The sequence below is a fragment of the Gambusia affinis genome, linkage group LG18 (assembly GCF_019740435.1).
Source record: "Gambusia affinis linkage group LG18, SWU_Gaff_1.0, whole genome shotgun sequence".
Lineage (NCBI taxonomy): Eukaryota > Metazoa > Chordata > Actinopteri > Cyprinodontiformes > Poeciliidae > Gambusia > Gambusia affinis.
This window is the reverse complement of record NC_057885.1, coordinates 840641-855788: the sequence shown is the minus strand read 5'-3', so window position 1 is coordinate 855788 and position 15148 is coordinate 840641. Positions and strand designations below refer to the sequence as shown.

At 40.3% G+C, this 15148-nt stretch overlaps 1 protein-coding gene across 4 annotated transcripts in view; it reads left to right on the top strand.

Annotated features, from left to right (window-relative positions):
- Positions 1-15148, top strand: part of LOC122819975 (protein Dok-7-like) — a 34576-nt gene that overhangs the window by 3577 nt on the left and 15851 nt on the right. Inside the window, exons 4-10 of one of the 4 annotated variants that reach the window (XM_044097075.1) lie at positions 684-884; positions 6673-6792; positions 9342-9440; positions 9805-9915; positions 10316-11097; positions 12909-12957; positions 13089-13595. In XM_044097075.1, coding sequence (XP_043953010.1) covers positions 684-884; positions 6673-6792; positions 9342-9440; positions 9805-9915; positions 10316-11097; positions 12909-12957; positions 13089-13595 — 1869 coding nt within the window. The remainder of the gene's footprint in view (positions 1-683; positions 885-6672; positions 6793-9341; positions 9441-9804; positions 9916-10315; positions 11098-12908; positions 12958-13088; positions 13596-15148) is intronic. The other 3 variants (XM_044097077.1, XM_044097076.1, XM_044097078.1) reach the window with 3 other exon arrangements.

The following is a 15148-nucleotide window of genomic DNA, read 5'->3' as shown; positions in this document are numbered from 1 at the left end:
GTGAAGACTGAGATTTTAAAATTCACTTGAAAAGGTTTTAAAACTGGAGAACAGCTTTAATGTATTTGATAAACCAACTACACCCAAAAGTACTTTCATCCACAGGGTCAAAGGTGGATGTAAGGTCCAGGAGAACCCAGAATATAACTAGAAATTTCAAGTAATGCAGTTTTTGTGGAGTGACGTTTGTAAAAGCCAGGCGAAAATTTGTTAAACGGCTCCCGTTTCTCAGAAAAACAGAAAAAGAAACGAGCTCCTCCGTCACTACCTTTTCAAAACCCTTTGACATAAAAAGAATCTTGGAGAAAAGCCAGTAATTTAATCATTTTTGATTAATCATCGCCGAAACCATGGATTCGGCGTGAACGAATCCATGGCTTGATGTCGGGGACGCAGGGCTGCGTCTTTAACAGCAGATTTATTCAGGACGCCCTCGTGGAAAACCGATAGCGGCGGAGATACCAGCAGCTTATAGCCCAGTGCGTCTTATTTATGTACGTTTCCAGTTTGTTTTTCAATCTTTGTGGGTGCAGCTTATAGTGAGGAGCGCTCTATAGTTCAGAAAATACTGCACTTTACATTTTTTCCTCTGATTTTCTTGCACACATTATTCACATTATGGACACGTGATTAAAGTTTTGCATCTGTTGCTGCTCCGTCTAAACTTCTCCGTCTGCTCATAGTTCACAGATTCTGCGTTGGGGTTTTACCAGGGACCAAGCTGGAGAGCGGACCTGCCACTCTTCACCTGTGCAACAACCTTCTGGCCCTCGTCCGGGACTTTCCTCCCGTCATCATCGGCCACTGGAACCTGCCGGACCTGCGCAGATACGGACCGGTGCCGAATGGATTCGTGTTTGAAGGGGGAACAAGATGTGGATACTGTAAGTAGATTTAGTCAGGTTGCTCCGGCTTTGTGTCTGCAAATCGCTTCCATACAACTCGGCACGTAAAGAAGCCTTTGAGGCTACAATCGGGGAGCTTTTTGGTTTTCTTAATAATGGGAACTTTCTCTGGTTAATTCACAGAAGATGTCTCAAACATTTTTTTTCCAAAGTTTCCTGTTGAAGCATCAGCTTCAAGTTGGGGATTTTTTCTGCTATTAGTCGTGTGAAGTACAATTCATCCAATGGTGGAAAGAGCACAACAAAGCATTTGCTCTACTTTTTATGATTTGGTTATTAAAACCATGTGGATAAGGATATAAAATATAAAGTTTAATCAGATGTTTCTCACTCCTTGTCAAATCTGAGTTCTTTGAACTTTAATGTCAGGATGGAGGATTTTTGGCTTCAGACTCTCTTTTTTTTTTTTTTCTTCTTCTTGTCCATCTGGTCTCCCTCAGGCAGACACATCAGCCAAGACAGGCTTCAGATGGATTTTATTGTTAACTAGAATTTTTTTAAGAGTACATACACAGATTTCTCCCCAAGAAGACATTTTTAAATCATTTGTTTTGTAGCTTTTCCTTTGAGAAATCTACGTTGGTAACTTTTGTTTTCATGTGCTATTTTTTGTTGTTTATTTTTTCTCCATGGTTTGATCTTCAATTCAAAGTTCAGAAAGTATTTTACTTGTTAGTTAGATTTTATTTGTCATTTTTCATTGATTTACCACAATATGATGTGTAGAAGTGGGAGCTCATTGCAGCGACTCCTCTATGTTCCAGAACCACTTTAGCCTCTTTATTCCAAACATTGATTGTATTATTGTTTAATTATTTAGTCATTTTCAGTGAGGAACTCAAATTTTAATATATTTGAGCTTTCGGCCTGCATACGGGGAGCATTAATGGCCTTTTATTCTGCGAAGGATGTTTGGGGAAAGTAAAAGAGTTCTCACTCCAAACTTTTATTTTAGAAACTACACATCTATTCAGAAATCTTCTGACTAGGAAGATCTTTTTCCTTGTTGAGAAATCGATTTTAATGTGCAATCCAATCCCTTGTTCTCCAAATATGGAGAAAAATGTTTCAAAAGGATTCAAAATACACGATTCAGGGTTTCCCCCAGTGCATTATAAACCTGGTGGGCCACCAGGCTTTACTTGTGCCCCAACTAAAAATTGCTTATTCTTTAAATGTCTTTTGAAATTGTTTGCATTTTTAAGACTTTATAGTTGGTATTCAGGTATTAATATTTCAATATTTCAACCACACATAATTATCAAGTGATATTTTTCAATTTCCTGTCAATTTTAAACATTTTTTAACTCAAAAAGACGAGGGACTGCAACCACTGGGCTTAGCAGGTTTTCTGGGGGAAACTTGATGATTACTTGTACTTTAAATCTCCCTAAAAGAGACTGGAACAAACTCTAACTATGTTGTACAGTCAGGTTTGTCCTGCAGCTTGATGCTTTAGAGGTGCCAGGTTATGTATTGCACTGCAGCACTTCATCCCTGGAGAGTCTGAGGCTTCAGAGCCTCGGGCTCAACAAGCTCAGAGGATGAAGAAGGTGGCTTGAGATGAGAGAGTCTCGGCTCAGCTGAAGAAAGACGGATGGATGGATAAATCCAAGCAAACCAAAAACAAAGATGTTTGATTGTTGGCGGATTTAACTGCGTAGTTCTGCAAAGCAAAGAATTGACTTAAAGCAGTTAGTAATAGGTATTTTTCCTTGAACCTAAATAAAGAACCACAGACAACATAAATGAATTTTATGACAAAGCTTTTGCAAAAGGAGAAGTCTCCGAAGCAGCTTCTCCAAGCTGTTTACAAAGAGAGTTCTGATTTCCTTTTACGCGAGCTCCTGTTTTATTGTCAAAGAAAAACAGTCAAAACAGTCAAAGGGGCAGAGGTCGTAAAAAGAACAGAGGTTGTAAACGTGTAGCCTAATCAACATGTAACCTAATCAACTAGAAAACTACTCAACTGCTCACATGAAGATAAACAGACATCCTGACCTCCACGTCAGAAAATACACACATAAGGAAGAGAACACTTTAATTAGACTGAATTTCAACTAAAGTAATAACAAAATGATAATTCCGAAAATTCTCTAACAGTTAGGATTGGCAATGAGGAAACACATGGCAACATTAGACATTTTCTTTTACGAAGCAATCTAATGTAGGAGCATCATTTCTTACATAAAAAAAAAAAAAAAAGTGAATATGATGAGAATGGTGAAACTTTCCAGCAACAGATTCACATACAGGATGTAAAACCAGCAGGCACTGCTTTTACTTTCACTTCCAAAACAACAAGTACAATCTGGTAATGTAATCTGTGTCCTTTCTCAGGGAAGTATGAGCCACTCCCCCAGAACCTCTTAAGGTTCTGCTCAGTGTTTTCTGCTAACAGTGGATGTTTAGCTTGGTGCTGCAATGACAGATGGCTAATGAAAGCAGCAAAAGATTCAGGTTAATAATTTTTCTCTTGCCCTCAAGTTTTGTATCAATGTACTTTTAAATGCACATTTAGATCAGAATTTCATCTTAAAAGGTCAACACATTAATAAGTAATGAGAATAATAACTGCGTGGTTATTTTCCAAATAATGCAAGTGACTGATTTAAAATGGATGAAGTGGGAATTATTTTTCTGAATAATTTATTATATTACTAATATACCGCAGACTTTTTTCAGCTCTGTGAATTACATTTGCCTCAAAAGCGTCTTCAAGCTCACTTTATTTTTTTTGCTCTAAAATAACTTTCTTAGGTTTCATCAGAATCATTTAATTATGCTTAAGAGATTTATCTATGTCAGGAATTCACGCAAGAACTCAAATGCACTTTTCCAGCAAAGCAGATGATAAACACAGTTTTAAAAAAAAATATATAACCTTGGTGAACAGTGTGCTAGATTAACATTGGTAATTATCATCATTAATAATTAGCAATAAAAGTAAACTCTGTATATTCTGCTGCCTGCATCTCTTTGGCACATTGTTGCGCTTTGCGGTGTTTGTTTCATTTCCACATTTTCTCCGGGACTATTTCCATAAATCATGTCATCCCGTGCATAATAAACAGGGGTGTTTGGTCCCTTTTATAAAAATCCCCAGATTGATCGGTTTTGCTGCGAGAGTAGCTCCAAACCCACACCGGGTCTCAGATGATCAGAGGAAATGAAGTTATGTTGCAGAATCATTTCAATTAGGCCTAATGAGGTCTGAGGAGATGCTTGACAAAATGCATCATATCATTTAAGAAACAAATAAATTATGAACAAATATTGGACTGGATATTTAATTTGAACTAATATGGTTCTGAGAGCTTTTCGGGCCTCATCCAGCACCTCTAAAATGTGACACTAGATCAAAATTGTGCTGAGAACCTCTGACGACTGCAGCATTGTTAGACGCTTTGAGAGACACGTACTGGTTTAATCTTTTACCAGTTCACTGGCTGTGCTTGCTAAGTGATAAATGGACTGAACTCAAAGTGCTGGGATCACACTCACTACCTCACATTTCGTTAGTAAGGACTCAGCAAAGCTCATGTTAAATTTTATATTTGTATAACAATCTTATCATTCTGAATTCAGAAATAAAAATAAAATCACTATGAGTCTATTTAATCCTATTGTACATGAGAAGAGAATGATGCACATGCAAACTTACCAAGACATGGCTCTGCATTTAATCTGACCCACTGAGCAAGGAGAGATTTAATCAAAACCAGTCAAGATGCCCAACTCTGAAGGACAGACAGACTCCCTCCAGATGGACAACAACCCTAAACATTCAGCCAGAACTACAAAAGAATGGTTTAGAAAGATGTTCATCGATTGAAATGGAGAAATGAAAGCCTTCATCTTCGTAAATCCAATTGAGATTCTGTTTACAGGACTTGTGAGGTTTACAAAAATGAGTGGGGGGTAAAAAAAAGGTGGACCTCAGCAGGCTGAATGCAAAGGCACGGCACACGTTTCAGATTTTTAAGAAAGAGCCAAGAACTTTGTACTTTCCTGTTGTTAACAGAAACTCTTGGCTCTTGACTGCCTGTGAAGATCCAGGCAAGCTCACACCTCCCACCTCCTGAACCAGTTTAATCAGTTCTGCTGCTTTTTATAGAGACGGTGTTTTGTCACTTGTTGAAGCAGAGACCAGAAGGGTCCACTTGAGGTTTTATTTTGTTTGGTTTTCCTCTGAATAACGCCAGCCAAATAAACTCTGCCACCTGTGCTTTGTGGTTATTTTGCACTCTAGCTTTTGGCAGCGCACCTGATGCTCTTTGTCTGCTAATAAAAGTTCGACTTGTGGGTGTACAGTCGCAAGTTTCAAGTTTCATAAATAGTTAGTTTGCTTTTCTGGACGAGACATGTCTTGATTAGATAACATAACAGCGAGCAGCCTGCAGATTCTCAGTTTCAACTGGTGCAGACATTCGAGCAGACTTCACTGCTGACCTTTGACCTCGGTGGCATTGGAAATACGATTTACAAGGGTGGTCTTGCGGAATGGAGTGACCTCTTTTATTGTTTGCGTCTTGAAGTGGGCCGGCAGCTGTACAGTCAGATGTCGGAGACCTTTGACCTTACGGTGGTTTTTGTTTTCTTTGAGCCTCCGAGCTGAAAGACGAGCGTTTTAGTCTCAACCTACTGCATTGGTCTGATGTTAAATTCAACAGCTGAGCGTAAGGATTGTCACCTCAGAGCTTTCAGTGGCAAGTTAGCAGTGAAACCCATGTCAGCTTTGAGGTTTAGTACTTGTCTTTAGACCATCTGTGTGTGAAATGGACTGATTAACTGGAGTCACGCTGTACGATTTGCCTCTGGGTTATTTGGAAAGTATAAACTATTAATAGAAAACATTTTTTCAAACATCTTCGACATTTAGTAGTGTCTCATTGAGGTCTTAGCTGAAATTTGGGAATGCTTTTAATAACTTTAAGCCCTGATAAAGACCACATTGTTTTTCCTGTTGAAATGCGACAGATGGCAATGGGTGTGTTTTTGTTTTTACTAAGACTACTTGATGCAAGAAATCCACTTGTTGTTATAGAGTAGTTAGAATAGAGCACGACCTAAAGCCCAAAGGAGGCAGGAGGCTAAAAAATAAACTACTTACTTTAACAAAATCAGAAAAACTAAAAACCTCCTGAAAATCAAAAGTCAGGACGAATAACGAGGACCAGAGGACATGCAGGAGGAAACGGTAGGATCTGACTCTGAACTAACACTGAAATATATTTAACCTGGAGAACGAGAAGTCTGGTTAGAAACTGTGATGAAACACTGCAGTAGATCTCAGGGAGTGAAAGAAATATTTGACAGAATGCACGGGGAACATGGGAAACAATTACAGAAACGGGAAAAAACCAGAGACTCAGCCCAACGTCGGACATGATCAAGATTCAAACAGAACTGAAGACCAGAGAAGACAGAAAAAAACAAAAATAGTAAAGACAGTTTTTCTCTAAAGATTGTTACTAAGAGCTGAAAATACATTTGAAAACCAAACATTAAGAACAAGGAACCTTAAAACTGAAGAAATGACTGAAGTCCGGAATATGGTGACACTTGCTATGTTTGACTTCACCGACTTTTATGTTATGGTGGACATTTTACCAACTGTGTGATCTTTACATTTTTGCCCATTAGTCTTACTGTATTTAAAGCAGAACCTCAAGAAGACATTAGCATGGTTTATTAGCCGATTGATGTTATTTAAAATTTTTTTAAAAAGGAGAAAACTTAGACTGATGACGTCCACTTTCTACAGGGGCTGGTGTTTTTCTTCTGGCATCTGCAGAAGGCGAGCAGATCAGCTTCCTGTTCGACTGCATCGTCAGAGGCATCTGCCCCAGCAGAGGTCCGTTCGGACTGCGGCCCGTTTTGCCAGGCAAGTACTGCAAAGCGTTTTCCCTCCTAAGCTCAAAAAGACATGAGAAAAAAAGCGTCAATAAATAACACGGGGAGCTTTTAGACCCCAGAACAAGAGTACAAAAAAAGAGGCAACGTAAGCAAAGCCTGGTACTTGTCTGCTGCGTTTCATTCAAAGATCAATCCAAGCTGCCGTGTTGCTCACCTGGAGTGAAACAATTTCTGCAAAATAAGTTGGTGGATTCAAGAATCCTTCACTAAGATGTCTTTTATCCAATTTGATAATCCTGTGAATCAGCCAGTAATTCAGACAACATCTGATTTAATTGTGCTTTGAAGGGAATATAAATTCTTTGGGCCACCTTAAATGTAACAAATGACCAAAAAATTTTCTCCAGCTTTTCTGCAGATACAAGGAGAACCAACATTACACTAAGAATAAAAAGTCCCTTCTGTTAATTGCCAACTTGAAAAGCAATTATTTTTCTTTGATCAGGAGTTGGAAACGGATAACCCAGACCTATGAGGTCAAACAAGATTTAAAAAGATATTTTTCTGCTTTAATTATTAGACAGTGGTTTGCAACCACATTTTATCCTTTATTTAAAAACTTTTATATGTGAAGTTCACATACTCTTATTATACACCCACTGAGTGCCGAACACTCATGACCTCTGTCCTGTGAGGAACTTTGCTGTCTTTTGTTTCCCACAGTGCTACCTGCAGAGGTTTGTGCATGTTCCAGTTTTCACTCATCTCTCCGCCCAATCACAGGTTGAGCTCATCGTCCTATTATTAGAGTGCGAAGAGCAATAAATAGCAGGGACGATGTTGGAGAGGGGCCCTAGGGGTCAAAGTCACAGTTCACACAAGCAGAGAAGCCAAAGCCTCGTAATCACTCTGAGCATGTGTGTAACCTCATCCTCAGGATTCCTCTGCTGCCTCGACTGATCAGTCAGCCGGCGCTCAACTCTCCCTGCTGATGTTTTTGTCACTTTTTAAGGTTCTGCCGTCATAAATCTCCTCTGTGGTGAACAGTTATGCGTCTTGTTTTCACTTTTGGGTCGCCGTGTCGTCCTGCAGGTTGGCTGACAGTTTTGATTAACTGCTGTAACGACGCTGGGTTCGCTTGTCGCTCTGAGCTGTTGTGTTGCCCCAGGCTCTATATCATAAACTCTTATCAACTTTCTGATCTGCATTCTTGATTTAAGATTTATTAAGTTTGAAATATTAATTAGATATGTAAAGGCAAGTTCTCTTAAAGGCAAATAGCAGAGACCTTTTTTTTTTTGGCATGTTTTGTAATTTGCTCGTCATCATGGATTCCTTTATTAAACTTTCATTCGATTTGTCGTACCTGTAGACACAGGAACATTTTCAAAGTTTGTTTAACATGAGCTTTGAAAGAAAATGTCAGATTTTTTAAACAGAGTAGATTTTATCGAAAGGCTTTGCAAAAGTACTTAATTTCATAGTGCACAAACATGACTGTGGTAAATTTACTTGGTCTTTGTGGAATTGCCATTAGGTGTGACTGTGTGTCCTATTCTGCTCCGGCCCTGGAAATGAGTGTAAAGGAAAAAACACGATGTTCTTAAAATGTCTTTAAAAAGTCTTAAAACTGCGGCATCTATGTGTTCAGCCAGCTTTACTTATTTACTCTTAAATAAAATCCAGGGAAACCTCCCAACTAAACCACCCATTTAGTTAAAACATCACACTTGTGTGCATGTGTGTGTGTGTTTTTTGTTGTTGTTTTTTTTTAATCCCAAAACGCAGATGTTCCTCTCAAAACGACCTGTGTTTTGGCAAAACAAAACTCATGTTTTCTTGTGCAGTTGGAGCAAAACTGATTATTGCAGGTCACATTGCATTGTTTGGCACATTTACTTATTGCTGTTTTGCTGTTGATACATGGATCGATACGATTGTCGCCTAAACGAGAATCAACACTAACGAGCAGCGCTGCACGTCACAACTTCCTAAACCACAGACGAGGATTTGTACATTGTATGAAAATTTCTCAAGCGTCTCATTCTTGGCTTTTAACCTCTAGTCCTAGAGGTTAATGCACTCCAAATCAGAGCAAGACTTCAAAGGGTTAATGAAGAGCCCACTCATACACAGTAGGGGAAATGCTGCCAAATTAGTTTTTCAAAATCTTTAGTCTCAATCTTGTAAGATTATGGAATTTCACACGGAGTAAAAATAGTTATTTTTCGTGAAACACAATCTCACATTTACTAAAAACTTTGCTCAGGATTGGAAAGATCAGACAGAAATCAGAGCTCTGAATCAATTCAGCGTCAGAGTTGACCTTGGCGATTCCAGGTACATTAGATCCTTGCTCGGCTCCAAGAATCTTACCAGCAGCAGCAATAGAAAGCGTGCCAAAAGAGCCGCGTGGCAGTGCTATAAATAAACCTTGTACTGGTGCACAAACATTGCAATGCTAGACCTCTTTTTCCAGGCCCAGCCAAAGCTTTGGGATTCTCACAGTTTAAGCTTACATCACACCTTTATCCTATATCTATCCTGAAGATTTTTTTTTTCTTCTTTTTTTTGCAGAACTCAATTCAAGCCAAACAAATTCAGAGGAGAAGCTGAACCTGGAAACCCAGGAGCTGGAGAAGCGACTGAGCATGCTCTCTAGTGAGAGCAGCACAGGTGGGATCCTCCAACCCAGAGCTGTCAAAGTCCAGTCCTCCAGTGTCCTGCGACTTTCTGATGTGTCCCTTGTCCAACACAGATGAATCAAATGGCTGAATCATCATTATCTATCTGGTTACTTCATTCAGCTGGACACTGGAGTTGGACTCTTGTGCTTTTGCCTGTCAAGAATTTTAAACTGAAATGTTGATCAAACGTTCACGTCGCCACTGTAAATATTACTTTTAGGACTGTCAACATTAACGAATGGAATTAATCTAAAAAGTTTTTATATTTTATTACATTAAGCAGATTCATCTGTCTTACATATTTTGACCTAAAAATCTCTCCTGCGCATTCCTGTGTCTTGTGCTGCGCTCAGCAATGCAGAGTCACAAACACGAGTCAAAGGACGAGCGAGGCGAATCAGACTGCTGTACCCAGTGGGAAACTTTAAAAAAACACAGTGACGGATGTTTGGATAAAACCAAAGGTAGTATGTACATATTGCAATGATGAATTATCCTTCCACCAAACCTCAAGCAGTTTATAGTTAACATTTCTAAATTAACGTTTGAAGCAAAACTTCCTGAATATGAAAACCTGGAAAACAGAATCTTCAGACATGTTTGGTTTGAGGCAGTAGATAGTTTCTGTTAAAAACTGTTTTGAAAAGATGCAATTTTACTTTTCAAGCTTACAAACTTGAGCATAGTGATTAATCGCAGATCACTATGCTTCAGACTGCCCAACAGAGATTAATCTGATTAATCAGATTTTTTTAATCCACTGACAGCACTAGTGACACTTATGTTTAACCAGTTTATGATATCATGGGGCTTTAATTTGCTTTATGAAATGTTGAACATAATATATATATTTTTTCTTGGCAGTCTCATCCACGTACTTTCCATCTGCTGGGGGAGACGACCGCAGCATATCTGGCTCCTCCGACACGTCCGACACCAGCCAGTCAGACGGCAGCATCGGCAGCAGGTTGGCCATTTGGACCGAACCCGCCTCAAACGCCACCGGAAGCGCTAAGGTGCCTCTGCAGACTGTAGAGAAGCTTTCAGCCGGCCAGGGAGGCGGGGGCCGACCTTCGGCCAAGCCGCCCCGGCAGCTTCAGGACATCGGCCGTCAGAGCTCTTCAGACAGCGGCATCGCCACCGGCAGCCAGTCGTCCTACTCCGGGAGCTTCTCCTCGTACACAGGCAGCCTGGACATCGCCCCAGGGGAGGATTTTAGCTCCGTGTTCAGTTTACCCCCACAGCTGGCTCAAGAGCTAAGCCCATGCAGTTGCCCCACTGCTCCTGGACAGGAGTACCAGGTGCCAACAACGCTTCTTGGGTACCTCTATGACTCTCCCAGGAGAGTGTTGCATGAAGCGAGTGGGGGCGACAAAGACTGTGAGCCCTTTAAAACAACTGAAGACCACCCTGTTCCTTCAGACTGCCCAACAGAGTCTGATTTGGGGGGCGCAGGTGGAGCGACAACAGCTGAGGTTCAGTCAGAGGCGACGGATGGACAGTCAGATCCTGCACACGCACAGGGCCCTTCAAGTGACGGCAGGAAAACAAAGGCGCTGCCCTCTAGTGGGTCCTCTCTTACCTGCAGCTCCCTCTCTGCCTCCAAAACTGTAGTGGCCATCTGCTCAGTGTGTGGTGGGTTTAAGGTAAGAAAAACTGATCGTTTCTCCTTTTGATTAGTCAGGCAGCCTCAGCTTGTGTGTTTGCTTTATCAGCAGCGTCTCATCTGCTCTGTGGATTACTGTAACACTGACCTTTGTGGTTTCAAGCTGCGTTTTGGTGGCAGAACGACTAACAAACCCACGGCCCATCTGTCTAACAAGTCAGCATAGCATTTAGCTTCACACCGTCATTGTTCAGAGCAGGTCTTTACACTGAGCCGCCAGCGAGTCTCTCACTCTTTTCTTTCTACTTTTGTTGGTGCGTCTTTTACATTTGAAGCATTTAGGTGAAGGTTTTGCTTTTGATTAAAACTAAATTAACTAAATTCATTCTTCAGATTTGTATGGTTATGCGGTCACCAGAGATGATGCATATTCCTGCTTCATAATTATTGTTTCTGGGCTGAAAATACAGTAATTCATCTTATTTATCAACTTCTTTGTTAGTACGTGTTTTTTTTCAGTGTTTGTATTTTAACAATTCGTTTTCAGTGGTGGGTAGAAATCAAACCTCAGGAAATGATGAAAGTGACATATTTCCTTAATTACATATGTAATGTATGTGGTTGTTTGCTGATTTTGTAAGTTTGCTCTCTGTCTGATCAAAACAGACTGTAATTTTTAAAGCGGGTTCATTTTACGGTGCACCGGCTGCTTTGTAAGGTACAGATGATTAGTTAGGACCCTTTCTTGGCCTCTGGACTCTCTTAAGTCTTTGTGGCACAGATTGAATGTGTTAACATTCCTTAGATGTCGTGGTCCATATTGTCATGAAAACCTCATTGCTGCACTTGTTAGCTGAATATCCAACAAATTAAAATCTCCCATTTAGATAAAATCAAGGAAACATCTTTTTCATATTGTCCAGTTTTGTTGAGTGTGAGATATTTTTAGCCTCAGCTTCCTGTTGTCGACTGACAAGGAGTAGCATCATATGTGGTCTGATGCTTTTACCTGATTTAAGGCTGGTAACCTTGGCAACCTTGATTGTAAAGAGTCGTTATTTGAGCTACTCCTGCCTTTCTATCGTCACATACAGGTCAGTCCAATCTCCTATGACATCAGCAAGGCATTTTCATCCACACAGCGGCCAGATACTTGATTATTTTTATTTTTTCTGTTTTCATGCAAAGGGACTGGTGTGTGTCAAAATACTAATGGAGCAGCAGTTTCTGGAAATATTGAGACAAGCTCAGCAGTTCAAAGTCACTTAAAACCTCTTTCATTGACAGATTGCAGCTCAGTTTCAGTTTTGTTTTACAGCATCTAGATTCATTGATCTGCTGCTGTATGATTGACCAATTTGCTATTTCTGCTAACAATTGAACCTAAAAAGTTGTCTGTATTGAAATAATTAGATGACTGTACCCATCGAATGAGTAATTTTGAAAATTATTGTTCCTACTTGAACTATAAAGTGCTTCTCATAGAAACTGGTGGGCTCACGACTTTCTTAAACGCTCCAATCAGCTTCACTCTTTTGAATAAATTTATTTTTAAAAAGATAAAAATTTTAGCCTTTGTCTTCATCAAGCTCTTCAAGGTGTACATCATGAGTTGTCCTGTTAAATATAAACTTCTTTACCAAGCTTGGACAAAGAAGCATTTAATGTGCTGACAGTTTCTTTTTACCAAATGCATTAATTTGGCGTTGTGCATTTACTTAATTTTGAATATTTTAGATTTGCAATCTGATAAAAACTAAATTCAACCACTCTGAATGACTCTAAAGCCACTCAAACTATGAAGGAAACAGTCTAGATGCATTATAATGTCACATTTTCATTGTTTCATAGGGTAACCCCTACTTCCAAATGGGTTCTTCAGGAATACCAACCTTACCAGGTAAGAACAAATCTCTTCAAAACTTTTTAAACATAGTGCATGTGTTGTTTCTTGCATGAACAGACGCATCGATGCATGCTGGGAAAATTCAGTAATCCATCAGCCGTGCACCGTCATGCACACCACTGCAGTGAAGGATACTCTGGACACGTCCCGGGCCTCCACTGGATGCATGACAGAGTCGCCAAGAGTGCAGCCGGGTGAGGAGTCGCTGCCGCCAAAGAGAGGAGAGAGAAAAATAGCCGACCTCTTATCTGATCTGCTCAGCTTCCTGAGTGCAGGCGGCCGGCCGCACACGGCGAACCTGTACGAGTCAATGAGCCCCGCTCCGGCAAATGAGCTCATCTTGGCACAGGCTGCGCCGCCGTGGGGCTCCCAGCAGGACAAAAGAGCTGTCGTTTATGAAAACTGTTTGAAGTGTGGAGGAGAGCTCGGCCAGCCTCCGCTGCAGGTCACGCCTGCTAAAATGCCCAGCAGGAGGGGCATTCATGGTTGTCGGAGCTTCCCGACTGGACTGTACCTGAAGAAAAGCCAAGGCAGTGACAGAACTGCTGATGAGGAGCTGCTTGATGAACTCCTCAGGGACGTTGATGAGCGGCGTCGGCCGGAAGATGTAAATGACTCAACAGGAAGTGAAGGTAAGAGAGACCCCCCACCCTGACCCCCCGGTGTCCTTCGTGACTCTCTCCTCTGAAGTGGATCTTCTCTTCGTCCTTTTTTCACCTCTTCTTTTTCCTGCCAGCTTTTGTTTAATCAAATAAGTTTTTACTCTTTGCACCGGTTGATGTTCGTCGCTTGTCATTTTCAACTAAGCTCACCTGAACTTGCACTATAAAGATTGAGGAATTAGACTATTTATATTGGCTGCATATTCTTCTAGTAAATGATTTTTTTTTTTTTTTCATATTTTATGAACAGCTACTCCTATTAAAATGACATCTAATGAATAAGGTTGTTGACTTTGTAGAGTTTATGCAAGATTATGAAGTGCAATTCAACCGAAGATCTACACCAAAACATGCATAAGTTACCCAGTTAATGTGCTTTAGTTAAAACGTGTTGATTATATGTCGGTGCTGTGCAAATATGTTGCACCACTGTTACGTCCACACAGGGCACAACATATTTGAGGACACGAAGACAAAAATGAGGATTGAAACGTATTTTATTTCACCACTCTCTGGACCTTTTCTTTATCTTCTTTTTCCTGTGAAGGAAGAGAGAGAACCAATCCTCAGTGTTCCCCGTGTCCCAAAAAACAAAAGAAAACAAAAATCCCAAAGTAGAAACAGAAAGTTGGACCTGATGAGCCGATCAAAGGAACAAAAACGATACAGCAGGGGCCAACCCTATACAGGGGCAAGCCTCTGCTAGTACCGGACTACAAAAAAAGAAACTACTGAAAAGGAAAATTCGAAAACAGGACAATCGGTCCCACCAGGTCAAAATCACAACCAAACAAAGGGCTAACAAAAACTACCGTGAGGCAGGCTGGAGACGTCAAATCGCATGCATCCTAGGTGGTGGTTGGAAGTGGGCGTCGCCGTTACCTGGCGCAACCCAGCCTATTTATAGGCGGTCCAACAGCGTCACAAATTAACAAACCAAATTAGAATAAATGATTATCTAAACTCCAAAGTACATTAAACAACAAAACGCCATACAACTAAAGTAAATACAAGACGATCCAAAAGAAAGAAAATAGAAATAAATACAATGTGCCGAAAGCACATAACAACCACCACTAAATCATATTTAGACTTTTTGTAAAGGTGGTTTTGATTAATAGTTACTTAGATTTTCAGAAGACCTTTCAGTTTTTCCTTTGAACTTTAGATGCTTTTTGTTTTCATTTTCATCACAGTCCTTGTTTCTGACCACCAGAGCATTTCGCGCTGCGTGTGCTTATAAAATGATGGAAGTCAAATGAAAGGATGAGAGGAATCGGGTCTGGAAGACTGAACTGAGGTTTGATCTATGAAACTTTGGAAATCACCTTGTTGGTGCTAAAATATTCTTTTGTAATGGATTATGGACACAGACTGTAACTGTGTCATATGTAGGTAATTATGTATCAGAAACAAGAAAGCACATCTTCCATCACTTCTATTAGTGTCGGCACCATTTGTGTCATCCATCAGTCCACTTTGGCTCAAATTTAAACACTTTCTTTATCTTTTAATGTGTCTCC